General features: G+C 43.9%; 2 protein-coding genes across 4 annotated transcripts in view; one reads left to right on the top strand and one right to left on the bottom strand.

Annotated features, from left to right (window-relative positions):
• Window positions 1-11,635, top strand: part of fndc3bb (fibronectin type III domain containing 3Bb) — a 44,042-nt gene extending 32,407 nt beyond the window's left edge. For all 3 annotated transcript variants that reach the window (XM_035526099.2, XM_035526100.2, XM_035526097.2), the window contains 7 exons: window positions 153-266; window positions 937-1,086; window positions 1,830-2,113; window positions 4,380-4,589; window positions 5,749-5,915; window positions 6,491-6,618; window positions 8,968-11,635. In XM_035526099.2, the coding sequence (XP_035381992.1) occupies window positions 153-266; window positions 937-1,086; window positions 1,830-2,113; window positions 4,380-4,589; window positions 5,749-5,915; window positions 6,491-6,618; window positions 8,968-9,267 (1,353 nt within the window). In that variant the 3' untranslated portion in view covers window positions 9,268-11,635. The remainder of the gene's footprint in view (window positions 1-152; window positions 267-936; window positions 1,087-1,829; window positions 2,114-4,379; window positions 4,590-5,748; window positions 5,916-6,490; window positions 6,619-8,967) is intronic.
• A 137-nt stretch (window positions 11,636-11,772) lies between these two features.
• Window positions 11,773-14,361, bottom strand: ghsrb (growth hormone secretagogue receptor b). The gene is made up of 2 exons (XM_027008051.3): window positions 13,578-14,361; window positions 11,773-13,054 (listed from the first exon to the last, which is right to left on the bottom strand). The coding sequence occupies exons 1-2, from the start codon at window positions 14,359-14,361 to the stop codon at window positions 12,747-12,749; spliced, it is 1,092 nt and encodes a 363-aa protein (XP_026863852.1). The 3' UTR covers window positions 11,773-12,746.
• Window positions 14,362-17,396: the final 3,035 nt, after the last annotated feature.

The following is a 17,396-nucleotide window of genomic DNA, read 5'->3' as shown; positions in this document are numbered from 1 at the left end:
TGGTGGTCTGTCGGACACAATGAAACACTTTGCTTTGGGCTGTGATGAATATACTAGCTCTTGTTTTCCACAGCCAATCGCACTGCAAAATTGCTGTTTTTCGTGCGGTGATGCTCTGGGGTTTTCTTTCATCTCGTCCCCTCTCCCTATAGAATGGACCGTACAGCGACTTCCTGGAAGTGACGACCGCAGCCGGACCTCCAGGCCAGTGTGCGGCGCCGGTTGTCAGCCTGACCTCACACACCTGTGCGGTGGTCAGCTGGGAGGTGAGCGGAGCTTCTTGGCTTCTCTCGGAGCCTGCAGTCACACCTCACCAGCAGCGATCGGCTTCTTTCTCTTTCTCTTACTTAACGCGCCGTAGAAAATTGGGCTGGATCGCGGATAAACACACCAGCAGCCTCAGCGCTGCATATTATGTCCCCTTTGTTTTCTTTGTGCCGTGCTGCGTAAAGCTTCCCTCCGTTGGGCCCACGAGGCATGCCTGTGGCGGACCCCTCAGAACCACCTCCTCCCCTGGCCCGTTTGCCCCCCACAGCTGCAGGTGCCGGGGAAGTTTGGGTCTTATTCGCGCGCCACTTCTTCATCCCTCAGAATGCACCTGCAGCTCCCCACGTAGCTCTCCTCATTCTCTGTGTATAGGAATTGTAGTTTCTGTGTAGGGGAATTGTTGTTTTGTTTATCTCAGCCATGCTCAAGGGCTCACTTTGAGCTCTGGACGCTGTGATGTGTGAATCTTGGCTGCATCTCCTGTCCTGAATGCTAAAGCTAAAACGCTGTAACAACATGACGGTGGTGTTTTCGCGACGTAGCTGGAAGACAGCCGCGGCCTCTGAGGGTGACTGAGCTAAACCTTCACTTCTCCCTTGAATTCTCCCAACAGCGGGACCTAATCGTGCACCGTCCCCACAAGACTGACACTTTGATTTGCTCCGACAGGCGGACCGGAGCTCGGGGGCAGACATCTCTGGCTACCGGCTAAGCTGGGGTCAGGACCAGGACTCCCTGGAGCTGGTTTACAGTGGGACGGACACCTCCTACGAAGTCAGCGACCTGGAAGCAGCAGTGAGCTTCTGCTGTAGACTGCAGGTGAACCACAAACATCCGCTTTGGTGTTTAAAAATAACATTGCCAGTGAATCAGTCACTAGAGCCTTTATGGGTATAATATCATCCTTTTGACATCATCCACATCAAGACTCACCTGTGGAGATCAATGTCCAAACATGCCCTCCTGTTCTCAAGAGCTCTCTGTGGAGGAAATGAAACAATAACAGAATAATATTGATTGTAGCTTTGAGAAATACAAGGGGCCACTCTGAGGCAGACTGACCCAGAAAAACACCCCGCAATTATGCAGCCTTTCTCAATGGCCATTACCACCAGCTATCATTAGGAAAGAGTGCTGTCCCTTGGAAGATTTGATTTACTTGGTAACACTGCACTAATCTTTCTTTTTTACTCATGAAATGATGATGAATCACAATGATTCTCTTTTGTGAAAATATTTCATAATAAAAAAAATGCATTAGTATTTTGGCGTCTTTTAAAAAACAATACGATCCTCACGCACATTGCCATGTCATTGCCTCCACTCCTCCGGTACGTTGCGCTTAGGTGTGATGTCGATTACAGTGCTTAAAACAGCCCGAACACAAATTGCTTCTGTCAAAGCCTTTACTTCTTGACAAAGGCTCTTTTTTGCACTGCGTTCTTACTGTGCTCTGGAAAATCCCAGCACCCCTGTTAATTATGTACCCAGCCTCCTCCGGGGTTAGTGAAATGACTGGCATGCCATCCACCAATCAGACCCATTGTGTGCCGTACCTGCAGGCCGTCAACCAGGTGGGGGCAAGCCCCTACAGCGAGCCAGTGTGGTGCCGCACGCCGGCGGCCCCGCCCGACGCCGTAGCCGGGCTGCGGGTGCGCGAGGCCGCCCCCTCGCCCGACAGATCGGAGCCCTTCTCGCCCTCCACGTGCCTGGCGCTGGCCTGGGATGAGCCGAGGTGCAACGGCCAGGAGATCAGCCACTACACAATCGCTGTGGGCGACGATCACGTCGCCAGCAGCACCACCTGCCATGTGATCAGGGAGCTGCAGCCCGACACCGAGTACAGGTGAGAGACGGCACCTGCATGAAGGCTGGTGGAAGGACGCCATTTAACCGCCTTCTAGTGGATTATTGGTTTTTGGGGTTTTGTGAGGGGGGTGCTGAAGGCATGCTTGAGAGATGGCGATCAATCGATCTAGAATCAAGCAAGTCAAGCCTGAGATTGTATATTGGCATTACAGGTTGAGCATAGAGACTGACAACAAAGAGATTTTTTTTTTTTTTTTTTGAGGAAGAATCATTTAATTTCAGCAATCTTTGTTACTCAGAACGCCTTAGTTCAGTAATTCTAAAAAAACCAGTAGTTCATTTTGCTCAGATGTGTTAAGTGCTGCCATGGAAACGGGCAACGAGGGCCAATCGGAACCTGCCTCCGGAGGGTGTGTGAGGAGGTTTTAAAGAGGAGCGCGCTAAAATCGGTTGTTTTCCACAGCAGCCATTGCTCCTCACGAAATGCGAGCTCTAATGGAGTGAGTGAGTAGGAGCGCAGGAACAAAACAGAATTTCACCGAAACAGAGAATATGGTACATTTTACAGTTATCGGTTCACACATGCGCAACTATGATTTTAAATTTTTTTGGTTTGGTTGAGGCAGCTTGGAGCATTGCTGTGTTCTAGAGAGTGGCCTCTGAAAAATCCAGAACCTCCAAAGAGAAAATATGCTACCAACTGAGCAGTGAAAGATTTCTGGTGGCCCTGAGAGTGTGATGGGCGTTAGTGAAAGCCTGAGGAGGACTGTGAGACAGTGAGCTGCTGAGACAGTGTGATGGTGAGGGGGTAACACGGTGAGACAGTGAGCTGCTGAGACAGTGTGATGGTGAGACGGTGAGCTGCTGAGACAGTGTGATGGTGAGAGGATAACACGGTGAGACGGTGAGCTGCTGAGACAGTGTGATGGTGAGAGGATAACACGGTGAGACGGTGAGCTGCTGAGACAGTGTGATGGTGAGAGGATAACACGGTGAGACAGTGAGCTGCTGAGACAGTGTGATGGTGAGAGGATAACACGATGAGACAGTGAGCTGCTGAGAAAGTGTGATGGTGAGAGGATAACACGGTGAGACAGTGAGCTGCTGAGAAAGTGTGATGGTGAGAGGATAACACGGTGAGACAGTGAGCTGCTGAGACAATGTGATGGTGAGAGGATAACACGGTGAGACAGTGAGCTGCTGAGACAGTGTGATGGTGAGACGGTGAGCTGCTGAGACAGTGTGATGGTGAGAGGATAACACGGTGAGACAGTGAGCTGCTGAGACAGTGTGATGGTGAGAGGATAACACGATGAGACAGTGAGCTGCTGAGAAAGTGTGATGGTGAGAGGATAACACGGTGAGACAGTGAGCTGCTGAGACAATGTGATGGTGAGAGGATAACACGGTGAGACAGTGAGCTGCTGAGACAGTGTGATGGTGAGACGGTGAGCTGCTGAGACAGTGTGATGGTGAGAGGATAACACGGTGAGACGGTGAGCTGCTGAGACAGTGTGATGGTGAGACGGTGAGCTGCTGAGACAGTGTGATGGTGAGAGGATAACACGGTGAGACAGTGAGCTGCTGAGACAGTGTGATGGTGAGGGGGTAACACGGTGAGACAGTGAGCTGCTGAGGACTGACAGATGCTGTACTGCGGTGCCTCAGACTGAGTGCTAGTCCCTTTTCATGGTGCCACTTGACTGCAGTGCCTGTTCTTAGTCTTAGCTTCAGTCGTCTTGCTGCCTCACGCCGTGTGCGTGCGCGTGTAACTGGGTTATCAGCCATGTTGCATGTGTCTCACGTAACTGTGGCCTTCGTGACAGAAGCTCCTCTGGGACTCAGTGGTTAAAGCAGGAGAGGGAGAGTAGTAGAGGGAGGAGGATGGAGTGTCTGGGGGTTCAGCTTCAGCTCTCCAGACTTGAGTCCACAGCCTGACCTAGCCTGGGCCTGCCACAGAAGGGCACCAAAGACCTGACCAGTAGAATATGAGACCAACTTCAGCAAAGTCTTGAGCATGTTTGAGTAACTCATTCTAGAAGGAGTGCCGTAAATTATCATTTCATCTGTGTAGTAATTTTTATGCAAATTGTAGGCTCTCTCTCTTCATCGGAGTCTAGAAAAACGGCCATTAAAGTATATACGGCCATACTAGCAAAAACGGAACATGATCCAGTTCAGAGAATTTTTTTAATGTAAGAAAAACTGTGGGGAGGAGACTGGCTGCAGTTGTGTGTTCCTGTAACAGAAGCTGAGCCTCGATGGGCAACGCTGACAGCCCCTCGGTGTCTCTGTGTGCTTAGTGTGCAGGTGAGGGCAGAGAATGCAGCGGGTGCCGGTCCATTCGGACCGTGCCTGCGGGTGAGAACCAGGCCGTTGCCACCGCCGGCCCCCAGGCTGGAGTGTGCCGCTGTGGGGCCACAGAGCCTCCGGCTGCGATGGGGGGAGAGCGGCAAGGGGCCGCTCACAAACCAGGTCACCTACATTCTGCAGATGGAGGACAGGAACCAGAGGTGAACACACACACACACACACACACACACACAGGAACCAGAGGTGAACACACACACACACACACACACACACACACACACACACACACACACACAGGAACCAGAGGTGAACACACACACACACACACACACACACACAAACACACACACACACACAAACCTGGGCAGTACTGTTCAAAAATCTGTACTCCACATGAAAGGCCTGGGTTCTATTAAATGGCATTAGCCTGCTAATAATATTAGTTTTTGCGACTGTAATGCAGTATTTGGATGTTTTGCGGGGTTCTGTTCCTTTCTACACAAGGGCAGCTGGTGGAACAGCACTGTGGTTGCATATAAATGACCACTGAACTGCAGCAAGGTCACTCGACTCCGTCACCTTTGCTTTGGGACAGGGGCGAGAGAAAATGTGAAAGAACATTCACTGCACTGAGGAAATCCTATACAATGAGCCGGTGCTTAAAATCCTAAAACCTGTTCTAACATTTTTGCCTCCCCTTTAGTTTGATGCCATTTCTGAGCGTGCGTGCGTGCGTGCGTGTCCGTGAGGGAGGCAGAGTGTTCTTGCTAATGCTCGGCTCCTCTCTCAGCGCGAGCGCAAATCAGGAAGAGCAGCGGCAGGGCTAGTCTGACCTCTCCTCCACTCCCACTGATTAGTGATTTGACTGCCAAGTCCACACTCTTCTACTTAATACACACAGACCACCGAGTTCCACGCAGCGCAGGAGATGGACTCTGATTTGATAAAGCTAATCTCAATGGAGACTAATCACTCCCTGCAGCTCCTAGGCGTTTTGGTCTGCCGGAGCCTGTCGCTTCCAGCTTTTACCCCGACTAAGTAGTCTGGTACATGGACCCAAAATGTCAGAGTCAAACGTTTCCATCTTTTAGCCTGATGAATGATTGTCAGCGTCTTCCACTCACTTATGTCATTTGTGAAGGGATGTTTTTTCAGAGGGGCCTCATCTAATCCCCTGACCCCAACACTGAGTAGGAAACAATAATCAGCGGTTTCCCTCTCCAGAGGGGCCATGAGGCCAATGCTTCCTTATTTCTTATATGTACTTTTCTACATACTTTGCTATAACAACCCCCCCCCCCCCCCCCCGGCTGCTGTCTGTCGTGAGTGAGTGATTTAATGTGCTTGGCTCTGCGGCAGGTTTGTGCCAATCTACCGAGGACCAAGTCGCACATACCGGGTGCAGCGGCTGAGCGAGTCCAGCCGCTACACGTTCCGGATCCAGGCAGTGAGTGAGGCCGGCGAGGGCCTTTTCTCCGAGACCTGCTCCTTCTCCACTACCAAGTCGGTGCCCCCAACGCTCAAAGGTACACAGGCCTACTGTGGGGCCCCAGCCGCCCAGCTGGAACACCTGAGACTGGTCATGATGGTCACGGCACACACAAAGTCAATCTCTAGGGGCATTTCGCAGCCTTCTGAGATATCAGTGTCGCAAAAGCAAGTATTGCAATAATACTTAACAGAAAATGTACTGAGACACCAAAGAGTTTAAACTGAACTATACTGAATTACTATGAGCTGTGATGTCCACTGCCTTTATCTCTAGCCCTCTTTCACATTAGCAGGCACGGAATCTGAGATGTCACTTAATTTCTACATATGCAATGGATGTATTAACCTGAACATGTGACCATGTAGAACACGTGTATGTCATGAAGCCTGACTGTATTCACACCCAGCTGAGCTGCGCACTGCACGCACCGTTTCAGTTCTAACGTAGACTGTTACTTCGGCTGTTTAGATCAGCAGGGACACTGGGCAGTGAAGTGTAGTGTGACTGTCTTACACTTCCTGAGGAGCAGAGATATGTGAATAAGGAGAGTGTACAATCTCTTTCTCTCTCTCTAACTCTCTCTCCCTCTGTCTGCCTGTCTTCCTCCAGCTCCGCGAGTGGCTCAGTTAGAGGGCAATACGTGTGAGGTCACCTGGGAGAACGTCCCACCTATGAGGGGAGACCGGATCAGTTATGTGCTCCAGGTCCTGGGCGGGAGGGAGTCGGAGTACAGACAGGTACAGCAGCCCGACCACTGGGACGTGGGAGTGGGGTGGTTCTTTTCCTTCTGGGCCAGGAATAATGTTTTAGAACTAGAAGATGCGATCTCGAAGTGTTTTGATTGTCTGAGAGGGGAAATGCACTGATCTCATTACCAAGCAGAGGTATCAGCCAAGCAGTGATGATCATACAATCCTGCCGGGAAGGTTGGATTATTTGTGTTGTCAATAGGAATGATCCCAGACTGGTTAAGATTAAATGCTGTGTGTGATTGCTTTTATGTTGTTCCATTTTCCACGGTAAATGCATTTTCATTCAATATTTGAACAAAATTGAACTTTTTTTTTTTATGAAAAGATGAAAGCGATTTTCACACCATCTTCTACAAATCAGTTCATAGCTAGAAACTTTAGAAAATACATAACTAAAGTAAATTTTGAACAGTACAGTAAGTTACAGTTCAACTACAATAGTGTTGAAACACTTGGATTAATGCTGATGCCTAGAAGTGCAAAACGCATATAAGCTCTATCTCAGACAACGATAAGTACGGTAACAAACAATACCCTGTGATTACTAGTGTTTCAGTTCCTCAGCATAGATGCAGGGTTAAGAGATCAATACTCAGCATAGGTGCAGGATCAACTTCTATAAAACAACTCACTAGAGGGACTATATGGCAGGAACAATGAAATGATTAAGATGTATTCATCATACATTTCTTGCTATTACTCAAAAAACATCTCCTGATCCCAAATCACCCATTGGCATTCAAACCAGAAGTTTGGCCAGTCTTCAACCTGTTGTCTTTTTGATACACAGACCAGAGGGTATATCTTGTGTGTGGCAAGTGGGAATATATGTGGTCAGCACTGAAGTTAAATTAATATGTTGTTTTCAGCTCACATGTTGCATCTGTGTGGTGTGATTGAATGGTTGTTTTGATGTATGAAATGGAGCAGAAATTGATCGCAAATGACCCCTCCTGAATGGTGCAGGATGTGTCAGCATGGTCTCCCGGGACCGGAGTGGGTTGTTATGGCTTCAAAACCCTAACAAATTAGACCTTTTTGCTGTTGCCTGTGTTGATGTGTATGTGGCTAAGCTATATGTGGGCGAGCGCACACACACCTTAACAAGGTTTCTCACTGAAAATCCCCTCCCTGACATCAACACACGCAATGTATTTCATCTGCTCCAAACTGTGAGCTTTACCCTCATTATTTCATTATAATAGAGCTATGTTGAGCAAAAAAACAGAACCATCCTGTGCCTTTTTGCCTCCCTGAGAAAGAAAGTTTTTATGATATTCGAATTTGAAGACCTACAAGGTAGAGAATGTCTCAAATAATTACTCAAAGCTTTACCATTACATAGGATTACGATTTTAACCTCAGGATTAATAAACCAGAAAGAGAGGACTAAACTGATTTTATCCAGTGTAGAATAAAAAAGCTTTCATTATATCCATCAGTAGGACATTGCCCTGGCCCTCAGATTATTGAGCTTTGCACAGACGTTATGGGTCTTCTCGAACCTCTTCCATTTAGCCATTTTCGACCAAAATAACTCTGGTTCTAGAACAGGTTCTGTTCATGCTTCTTAGAACCGGTCCGCGTTTGCACCAGTTTTTATTGGAACCAAGGATGTGTCCTCAGTGGAGGCCATTGCATAACTGAAGTAAACAGTAGTAGCAAGGAGGCGGAGCACGTAGATCACCTGTGAGCATTTGTGCTGTTCTTACAGATTTGTTTGTTTTTATCCAGACAGCAAGTATGGATCCACTATTGGTGATGAGAAGAAAATCTATTTGTCACGGGCAAAGAATGTGCAGGAAAAAAGGAGGAAGCAGAAGCGTTTAATGAAAGAAACAAAATATTTAATAAAATCTAAAAATAAATGATATTAAACAATTAGTACAAACAATAAACAATGTTAATATAATTAATATGTATATTTATATTACTATTGAATAGCCATGGAAATATAATAACACTACATGTAGGCTTGAACTTTTTGACTTCCAGCACCTTTTTATTTTTGGTAAAAATGTGCCAAATGGTTCAAAAGTAGGTGCACAAACCCATTGCACATTGTTCCATGTTGGGACAATTGTGGTTCCTCTTGAACCTTCTCCACAGTGGATCCTCTCAAAGGACCTTTAGATTCTGGGGCACTGAGAAAGGTGCATCCCTGAATCAACTTCCGAATATCTGTCTGGCCTAGCGGCCCCTTTTCTTGTTGGTAGTTACAGGTTTAGTGTCCGTTACGGAAGTTCATAAGCTTATAACATACGTTCAGAAATGTGTATACAGCTGCGGCAGCACTGAGCCCCTTCCTTTCTCTCTCTCTGGATGCTTCCCCAGGTCTACAAGGGAGAGGACACCACCTTCCAGCTCTCCGGCCTGCAGTGGAATTCGGACTACCGCATCCGCGTCCTCGCGTGCAGGCGCTGCTTGGATACCTCTCAGGAGCTGTGTGGCTCCTTCAGCCCCTCCACTTACTTCTCCCCACGCCGCTCCCCCTCTGCCTCGGCTGGCGGGGCGGCCGTGGCCGGCGCCGCTTCAACCCGGGGCCTCACGGACGAGCAGTTTGCCAGCCTCATCGTCCTCGGCGTGGCATCCTTCTCCATCTTCATCGCCTACCTGCTCCAGCTTCTCATTTGAAGTCTCAGGGCAGAAATGGCACGGCACAGCCAAACCTGAGGGACGTCAGACCAACACAGTCTGGGCTGTCTGGTAGGAGGGACTTCAGACCAACACAGTCTACATTGGCTGGTAGGAGGGACTTCAGACCAACACAGTCTACATTGGCTGGTAGGAGGGACTTCAGACCAACACAGTCTACATTGGCTGGTAGGAGGGACTTCAGACCAACACAGTCTACATTGGCTGGTAGGAGGCATCAGACCAACACAGTCTACATTGGCTGGTAGGAGGCATCAGACCAACACAGTCTACATTGGCTGGTAGGAGGCATCAGACCAACACAGTCTACATTGGCTGGTAGGAGGCATCAGACAGCCACTCCCACTCCCCCCACCTCGTCAATTCTTTTGTTTTACTTGTTTGTCTTTTTTAGTGTATTTTAAACTTGGTGTCTTTGTTGCACAAATTTTTAAACTACATCTTATGAAACTGAAAAGTGGTAAATAAAAAGTATTTTTTATATGTTTTCCAAGGTTTATAGGTCCTTTTTTTTTCTACAGCTAAATTTTGAGAGGCCCCACAAACATTCAAGCGTTAAAATATTTCTGTATTTTTACAAAGTGTTTATTAATGCTATAGCTTTAACATATCAGCTAAGATGAGGTGTGTAATTTCATATTTTCTGTTAAAGCTACTTTTGCTGGTTGGTGTAACAGTAAGCTTGAGGTTCTCAACACTAACGCAGTAGTACTAATACTACACTAGTGATACCTAGAGCATATTCTAGAGTTGTTGATATTCAATGTGAAGAAGAGAAAATGGAAGTCAAGAAAATAAAGGTACAAGAGAGCTCCATCTCATTCAGTTTCAGGCCATTATATTTATTGTGCCCGTAAATTAATTTTTTAATGACTAATCAGTTGTCAGTCTCCATCACAGGATGCTCCCCTACCCACCCACAAACTCCTCCATACTGATCTTGAGAATTTATTTTTAATCATCCTTCTACCAGGTCTCATTTTCTCTGCATTTCCCAGTACATTCAAAGTATAAAAGGAAAGGGGCCTTGGGTCCTTCAAACACAAAAGCAGCGTTTGTACAGCCAAAGAGACTCTAATCGCAACCTTTGCCCACTGGTAGCTTGCAGTAAAATGAAGTCTGGAATGTAGGTACCTCAGGGACTGGAGGGCCCAGACAACTGTTCACAGTGCCAGCGAGCATCTATGCCTCGGCTTCAGATTTCGTCATGTATGTTGTACGCATGCATGTTGTACGCATCTACACCTCCTCTTTTTTTTCTTTTTTAAAATATATGTTCTAATCATTTCAGACTACATCCACAGTTCCATTTACCCCCCAACCTGTCTAGCCAAGATCACATTACACAGTACATGAAAAATGTTTACTAGCTCAATCATACCTTAACCAAAGTTAGTGAGAAAGCAAGGTATAACAAGGTTAGGTTTATTTATACTATATATTGCATACAGTACTTTATAATGCCAATCACAGTGCAATCATTTATTTATTTCTTTAAGAATCAAACAAACTGTCATATTCAATATTTTCTCATGTAGCATGTCTTTTTGGTTATGATGAAATATTTTTCCAAATATAGAGCAATAATCTTGATATTAACCTGTTTTGTTTCAGATATATTTTTATTGTTCATGTGCCATCTTTTAATCAAGTATGTCTGATTTATGTCAAGAACTGCAGACTTCTGTGCTAAGATCCAAGAGCTTGTCATCTCGCCTTCTACTCCAGTCAGCAAGTTAAAATCAATGTTTGTCCTAATATGGAATATATATTTGTATGTTCACATTCTGGTTTACTTTCTTTAAATGAATGCAGTCCTCATCTGCCATGCATCAAGGACTTCCAACATTCCATTGTCATTTGGAAGAAGTGTGATGTAACAGTGTCAGAACTTGATACTACATATAAAACTTGAAGTGGAAACACTTGAACACTTTGAATTTCAATTGTTTCATCTAAATCCCCGGACCAATGGCCCCACACATCTTTTGTAGGTTTTTAAATAAATATAAAAGTTTTCAGATTGTTACTTTAGGGATCTTTTGATGTCGTGACTCGTGACCCTAACCGTACAATAGGGTGACCTGATAGAGTTGCCCTGTGTATAAACAACACAAATGTTCACCTTAACACATGATGAGAATCACTTCACACAGTCAATTTTAAACATGATCATATCAAGTTTATTGTTGTAAATTATAATTGTAGGCATTATATATTAAAAAAAAACACCATATCTGTTTAATGTATAGATTTGAAGTACTACCCTTTGTATTTAAGATGATTATGTATCTGTAGCATATATGTAATATATTTATACACAATAAATGTTTTTAAATTTTTCTGATATGACTTGGTATGTTGCTTGATTTGACAGATAAATCTTGTGATCTGGTGCTTGTCATCTCATTGTTAATTTAATTTTTTGACAGAGGCCTAACTGGTGACGTCTAATTCAGAGATAAATGTGATTTAAAATGTGAAGTAAAAAATGCACGGAAAAGATACTATTCTCATCAGCTCCATATTGGCATTAATCAAACAAAAGTAATATTCCAAATGTAAACATTTTAAATTTCCAAACACACACATTCACTTACATGCTACTGGACATCTATAATGAATGCATATTACCACTGGCTATAATTTTACTACTACTATGTGCTGTGCCTCCATCATGGCTTAATTGCACACTTAAAACACAACCCAAACGAAATATGCTTATTAAAGTTTACAAGCATCAAAGCCACCAATACATTCTGTAATAAATGCATTAGACTGAATGCAGACTTTAAACACACACAGCTTGAACAGCCGCAGACATTTGACCACTAATTTCCATAAATGAAGACAGCCATTGGCTGAAAAGACGCAAACTTGTTTTAAGTGGTTAAAGATTTTTATCAGCGAGCACAGTTGTATTCTCCCCCAGGACGGGGTACAATGTGCAGAGCTTACGTCTACAGTGCTATATTTGTCATCCAGTAATTAAAAATAAGGCATTTTTGTGTTGGATGCATATTTATATTACGTTCCAAGAATTTTATGGCAAAATAAATTCAGGAAGTACAAATAGTCTCCCAAGTGTTACAGCGCTATAATAAGATAATTGACTTTTTGACATTTCAAGGTAAAATAAAATACATTAAAAATAATTTAAGAGTCATGCACAGGTCTGCTATTTTTATGTTGGGACATTTCTGTTGACTTAAGCGACAGATGGTTCCGTCAAACTACGGCTAAAGTCGACTGGACTGTTTAGAGTCGCTTAGGTTATACGCCTGGGCAAACTTCTGCAGTTGGTCTATGAATTTAAACAAACCGATCCACTATGTCCGGTGATTTTTTAGAAGTGAGGGTATTGCATCGTCGCCTCCTTGATAGACGTCCAGCGACTTGTGTGCAGTATAGCAGCGCCCATGGGACCTTGTCATCTCTCAGATCTGTTGTGTCCAGTGTCATGTGCAGCCGCCGGATTCGTTCCACGCCGGAAAGCTTTTCGTATTGACGACAGTATTCATTGAACGGTCAGGAGTACGCCTTACTCCAAACAATTTGCAAACCGCGGCCCTGTACTTTTTTGACATTATGTTATAAAGAATGGGATTTATTGCGGCACTTAAATAAAACAGAACAAATGAGACCAGGTTGCAATATTCGCTGATTTGGGAGATGAGAGGAGAGTCCGCTTCGGATGACTTGGAAAACAGATAGCGCCCCACGTGAAACGGTAACCAGCAGAGCACAAACGCCAGCACCACTACCGCTGTCGAGAAGAGAGGAAGAGCATTACAGTACACTGGTTACAATAACGCTGAATTAATAATATGCTTAATATGCATAATATGCTCCATAATGTGTTTAATAGTTACGAAATGCAGAAATCCAAACAGCCCTAGATTTTATTTCGGTAAATAGCAGTATAAAAGCATGAAATGTAAATATAACCTATGTTTAATAAATTACTATTTTAATAAATAGAACTATTAGTATATAAAAACTCTAAGTTTTTATTTAATCTTAATCTCAATTTAAAATAACCAATTAATGAATAACCAATACCTTAGTTAAACTTTTACCATTGCAGAAAACAACCAGTCTATGTTATGACAATATCGTTTCAACAATACTTAAGACCACAAAGCTTTCTTGATTTCTAATATTTAACCAACTCTGTTCAGTTGTCATCTCTATTAAGCCCTAGCGCTATTCTGTGCGATAATATAACAACAAACAACAATAATAGTAGTATTAGCACTATTTTCAGAGGGAACTACATGGGCGCTCACCTAACATTTTAACTGTTTGTTTATTATTCTTGTCCCGACTAGAAATGGGTCCGATTGGGTTTTTCTTTCTTTTCCACAGTCTTCTGCCTATAAGGCTGTAGAGGATCGTCAAACACAGAACAGGCAGAAAGAAAAAGACGCTGGAGACCCAAACCATCATAGTAAGTAGGCCGGACTGGATCGCATGTTCAGTCGCTTTACATTCGTTGGTCTCCCACGGCTTGGTACCATTCTCGTGTTCAACCCCTACCAAAAAGAAAATGGGTCCCGCGCTGCAGAGCGCGACGAGCCACTGTAACAGAATGACTGCCTTCACTCGACGTCTGGTCACTACAACTTTTGCCCTGAGGGGGAAACAAATTGCAAAGTATCTCTCCACGCTTAAGGCTGTGATGCTGAGGATGGTGGAGTACGTGCAGCTTTCACTCACGAACTGAAAAAGTTTACACAGGTGGTCTCCGAAATTCCACGGTCGATAACGCCAGACGCGGTAGAGATCCAAGGGCATGCACGAAAATATTAGGAGATCGGAAAAGGCCATGCTGCACAAATAAAGGTTGGTAGTTGTTCGCATGTCTTTATATTTACTGACCACCAGAATAGTCATTAAATTTCCTGTAATTCCAATCAGAAAGAGAAGGCAACAAGTCACCGTTATCCCAGTCAATATCGGCACGGGGAAGAGGTGCACCGGGTAGTCGACGTCCGCTTCTGTTGCGTTATCCACAATTTCTCCATCGCACAAACTAACCGGACAGACGGACATGTTCGTCCAATTAGTCATAATGATAGGTTTTCAAAGAGAAATGTTCAGCTTAAGCATTCCATGAGTACATCCTCTTGTGTTTCTTAGAAAATGTTGTAAAATAAAAGTTGCGTTGTGATTAAGCTTGTGCGCAAAAACGCATAGCCTTCAAGACTGTTTGCTCCTTGGTATATTTACATTGTGCAATCGCTGAAACAAAAGATGTAGGACAATGCAGGAGGAAATGCTTGAAATGATTCAAGCATTAAACCACATTTTGGTACACAAAGACCTGTGCACGAGCTCCCTGTTTACAGCACTATGATGTGCGTTTCGCTCTGCGACGAGGTCGTGTAGTACAGTGCATCGAAACACATGCGCACAGTAGCTGTCCACGAGCCTGCGTCTAAGCAGCAGGCTGTTGTGTTCCAATTTCAGCTTCTTCTCATCCGCCTTTTTAAAGTAGCTGAGATTTAGGCGATTGAACTAGCTACGTGAGTGTGAGCAATCGCCGAAAATAATGCGTAAAATGTATAAAAATTAAGTTGTTTGAGGTTTTGAGCTAGATATTTTATTTCTGTTCGCTTTAACCCAGTCGGTCTCCTGGTCACGGTAAACCATTAGCTATTATAGTATTTTGAAAAGCTCTTTTGGTAAAAGTTTTTTTGCCCCCTATATTGCTATTATGTGGCCAGTCAAAGCAGATAACCACCAAGCATCAGCTGTAGCCTAAATTATGTAAAAGGGACAAAATAATAATACTTCCAGGTTTCCAAGGTCTAGGAGGGTCTAAAGAATAACAGAACTTAATTTGAGTGAGATCGAGGCAGGAAAACCATTAACAATAACGTTGTTATCATTTACATTTATGCAGCGCCTTTCTCAGACTCAAGGACGCGTTACACATATCAGCTTTTACAAACACTCACACACCGATGAGAAGCGGCAGCTAATTTTGCGCACAGCGTACTCTCGATCACAGGTAACAGCCCCTTGGGGGACTGCACCAGATGCAGGATTAAGACCAGGACAGAGTACCAACCATCACTAGACATACATGCACACAGTCACATTCGTTCAGGACCATTTAGAATATCAAATCAACAAAACCTCCATGTTTTTGTACTATAGGAGGTAACCCACACAGACAGAACATGTCAACTCCACCCATATAGGGACTCAAACCCAAGACCCAAGCACTGAGAGGCAAATGTGCTAACCACCATGCCCTTTGTTGCTGGGTTGAGCTTTGGTAGTATCAGTGTTTTTTTTAGTGCTTGTTCTTTTGTAAAATGCATAATCCTTGTGCTGTAGTGAAAAGATTGCATTATATAAAGGCTGAGCCTGACTCGAGTCAGGGTCCGGACCTATCTGATGTCAGCTTGCCAGGAAGAAGCTATACAATGTAATTCCTTAAACCCAGTAATGTGCAGTGCATAATGTACCGACTATGATGTTACTTGGATGCAATGTTACCAAATGATACCATATTAACACAGGTTAACACAGTTTAATAGCATCAACATTACAGAAGCAAGTATAACTGTTCAGATCTATAGTGTAAGGGGTTCTCTTCCCCTGGATACTCACAAATTATCCCTATATCTCTGAATACATATGCCTAATGATCTAGATCCTAACCACACATGTACCCATTCTGCATAGATGGAGTTTGCTGACTTTGCTGAATGAGATTTCCATTGTAGAGTAGCCTTGAAAGATCCTTTTCAAATTAGGTATGCCACGTCTGTCTCACCTGTAGTCGCCATTTGAAGTTACCTGGCTAAGGCAGCATGTACACAGACAGTGATGTTTTACTAATAATGCAGTAGCCCCTTCTTCAGAACTCTGAGAAGGGCCAGAGTTTTGAAAAAAAAGAAAAGTAAAAGCATTGTATATTTACCTGATGCTTAGATCTAAAGTGACTTACAATTATGACTGAGTACAACCTGAGGGTTAAGGGCCTTGCTCAGGGGCCCAACAGTGGCAACTTGACAGTGGTGGGGCTTGAACTGGTGACCTTCAGAGTACAGAGCAAGTACCCTAACCACTGAGCTACCACTGCCCATGAATATGTTTGTTTTTTATTTTGCTTTATTAAATATGTTTCTAGATTTTTTTCCATCCACATTTTGTTACCCTTTCTCTGAAGTGTTAGAAGGGCCTGACTGCACATCACTGCTGAAACCTCGTGAAAAAGGCCTTACTTACAGAATCCACCAACAGATGAAATTAGGTTATTTCTTTTATTTTAAAACAATTTTACATTTTAGATGTTTATTTTTATAGTTATTAATACAAATTTTGATGTTTACTGTGTAAAAAATAAACAGTTCTGCCATCTGGTGGTAAATCATTCATGGCTGTTTGTCTGTGTACTATATTAAGTCCCATTAGAAACAAATAAACAAACAAATAAAACACCCCAAAATATTTTTTTTCTGTTCGGGGGCAATAATACATAAATACAATTAAAAGAAATTAAGTAACCTGACCTGGACCAGTGAGTATGAATTTAAAAATCTATTAAATCAATTAAAAATGGGTTCATTGCAGGTATCATAATGACATAATAGACAAATAAAGGGAAGAACAAAAGCCAAACGTCTCTTAATAGCAAAGCATTGGCGCATTTGATGCTGGATACTCTAGTTAAAAATTTGATTAACGTGGCTTGACGATTTTCACCACACGATGGCACTAACCCCATTTTTCTTTTGATGCTCTGAATGATTCAAACACACGTGGTTCAACACACAACTTGCGAGATTTGCACCGTCATATCTATGGTTCCACTGCACGCATGGTGTGGGTGTATACCTAAGGCATTAGAGGAAAGTATTAAAAAGGACTTGCCCGTTTACAGATCATAACTATTTGTAAGTCATCTTTTCAAGGGGGGGGGGGGGGGGGGAATCCCGACACATGATGGTGTGGTCCTTTTGAGGATTTCCCAAGACTATAGCAACTGTAGCAAAGTAATGGAGGCAGCGCTCCGCAATATTCGAAATGGTAAAATACGTGATAAGCGAAAATTATGTTTTTCTGTCATCTGACGGGTTTGGTTAAGCGTA

This window comes from Electrophorus electricus, chromosome 1, assembly GCF_041902795.1.
Source record: "Electrophorus electricus isolate QZ-2024a chromosome 1, ASM4190279v1, whole genome shotgun sequence".
In the NCBI taxonomy this organism is placed as follows: Eukaryota; Metazoa; Chordata; class Actinopteri; order Gymnotiformes; family Gymnotidae; genus Electrophorus; species Electrophorus electricus.
This window is presented reverse-complemented; position numbering and strand designations above follow the sequence as displayed.